The sequence below is a fragment of the Phalangium opilio genome, unplaced genomic scaffold (genome assembly GCF_054372755.1).
Source record: "Phalangium opilio isolate 3A_F unplaced genomic scaffold, DU_Popi_V2 ptg000026l_1, whole genome shotgun sequence".
Lineage (NCBI taxonomy): Eukaryota > Metazoa > Arthropoda > Arachnida > Opiliones > Phalangiidae > Phalangium > Phalangium opilio.
This window is the reverse complement of record NW_028324157.1, coordinates 2,556,696-2,558,270: the sequence shown is the minus strand read 5'-3', so window position 1 is coordinate 2,558,270 and position 1,575 is coordinate 2,556,696. Positions and strand designations below refer to the sequence as shown.

Below are 1,575 nucleotides of genomic sequence, written 5' to 3'. Positions count from 1 at the left end.
TCGAGACTATTTGCTAGGAAAGCGATTCACTTTAATCACGGACCACAAGCCGCTCATCGCCATTGACGATGAAAATAGACCCGTACCCCCAACGGCAGCGGCACGTCTGCAGAGATGGACTTTGACACTCTCGGCATAGGATTACAAGATTAAACACAAGAAAGGGAATCTCCACGGCAATGCGGACGCATTAAGTCGACTACCCTTTGAGTCTCCAATTCACCAATACTGACCGAGATGGTACTCTTAATGCGGGCCGACAACAATGGACCAATCAATGCTGCAGTAATGGCGCAAGCAACCCCTGAGGATCCGACGCTAGCGGAAGTTATGAAGTATACAAAAACAGGATGGCCCAAAACACAAGAGAACCTCCCACCAGCAATCATGACATATCACCATAATCATTTAGAGATATCGACAATGGACGACGTCTTGCTAGTTGGCAATGAAGTCATCGTACAAGAATCTCTTCGAGACAAGATAATGAAAGAATTACACGCGACACATCAAGGGATACGTTCCATGAAAGAAATCGCCAGAGCTAAAGTTTGTTGGTCAAACATAAATAAAGACCTCGAAGCGTTATCATAATCATACACAACATGTAGACAACATGCACCCATGCCGAAGCAAGATTTTTCATCATTGCCTCAGGAAATCAAACCATGGAGGAGAGTGCACATCGATTTTGTGGGACCCATCGAAAATCACTATCTATTAATATTAGTGGATGCTCACTCGAAATGGATTCAAGTCGACGTGACAAGCTCAACATCATCAGCAGCATTGATTCGGTGTATACGACAACATATTGCAAGATTTGGAGTATTGCCAAAACTGGTATCAGACAATGCTTCCTGTTTCACCAGCGACGAATTCAAGGATTTCACGAGAAAATACGGAATAGAACATTTAACATCTCCTCCATATCATCCAACGGTCAAGCGGAGAGGGCAGTGAGAACCATAAAAACCACGCTAAGAAAAATCACTTTCGGATCGACACCCGAACTGGAAGTAATCGATTCGGGCCAGGACTCTTACACGGAAGGATCCCTAGAAACGAGAATAGCCAAAATATTATCAAGTTATCGAAGAACACCAGTAAATGGCGGTCGATCACCGGCACAAGAACCAAATAAGTTTCACCGACATTAAAACCGTCCCATCACGTCATCGTCACTCGGAGAGGTAAAAAAAGGGAGGAGAGATGTTGTGTTTTGTAGACCAAATTGTATTTTATTGACAGTAGGCCAAATCATATGTATTATATTTTATTATCGTGTAGGCCTATTAATTTTTTATCTATCCATATATAAAGACGGGAGAGCAATTAATGTACGCGCAGTATGTAACGGACGATGTTACTAGCTAGCTAATTAAATAAATACCTAAAACAGGTTTGAGATCCTTTATTGAAAGCACGGCACAACCCTAATACTAGTGTTGCCCTTATTCTTAGCGTAATGGTGCTGTATGTTTCGTAAGTGTGACGTTTGGCGTTTTGTATATTACCTTCCTCTTTTATTTAGAATTTGGAACACTAACTGTAAAAAGCCAAAACCGCACATAT

General features: G+C 41.9%; 1 protein-coding gene across 1 annotated transcript; it reads left to right on the top strand.

Annotated features, from left to right (window-relative positions):
• The first annotated feature begins 237 nt into the window (after positions 1-237).
• LOC149691193 (uncharacterized) lies at positions 238-1,160 on the top strand. The gene is made up of 2 exons (XM_089869485.1): positions 238-549; positions 612-1,160. The coding sequence occupies exons 1-2, from the start codon at positions 238-240 to the stop codon at positions 1,158-1,160; spliced, it is 861 nt and encodes a 286-aa protein (XP_089725611.1).
• Positions 1,161-1,575: the final 415 nt, after the last annotated feature.

What these genes read in the sequence shown, in the direction of transcription:
- LOC149691193 (XM_089869485.1), top strand. Translation starts at nt 238, where the DNA reads ATGGTACTCTTAATGCGGGCCGACAACAATGGACCAATCAATGCTGCA. An exon ending in AAGAAATCGCCAGAGCTAAA is followed by an intron (nt 550 to 611) that starts GTTTGTTGGTCA and finishes CACAACATGTAG; the next exon opens with ACAACATGCACCCATGCCGA.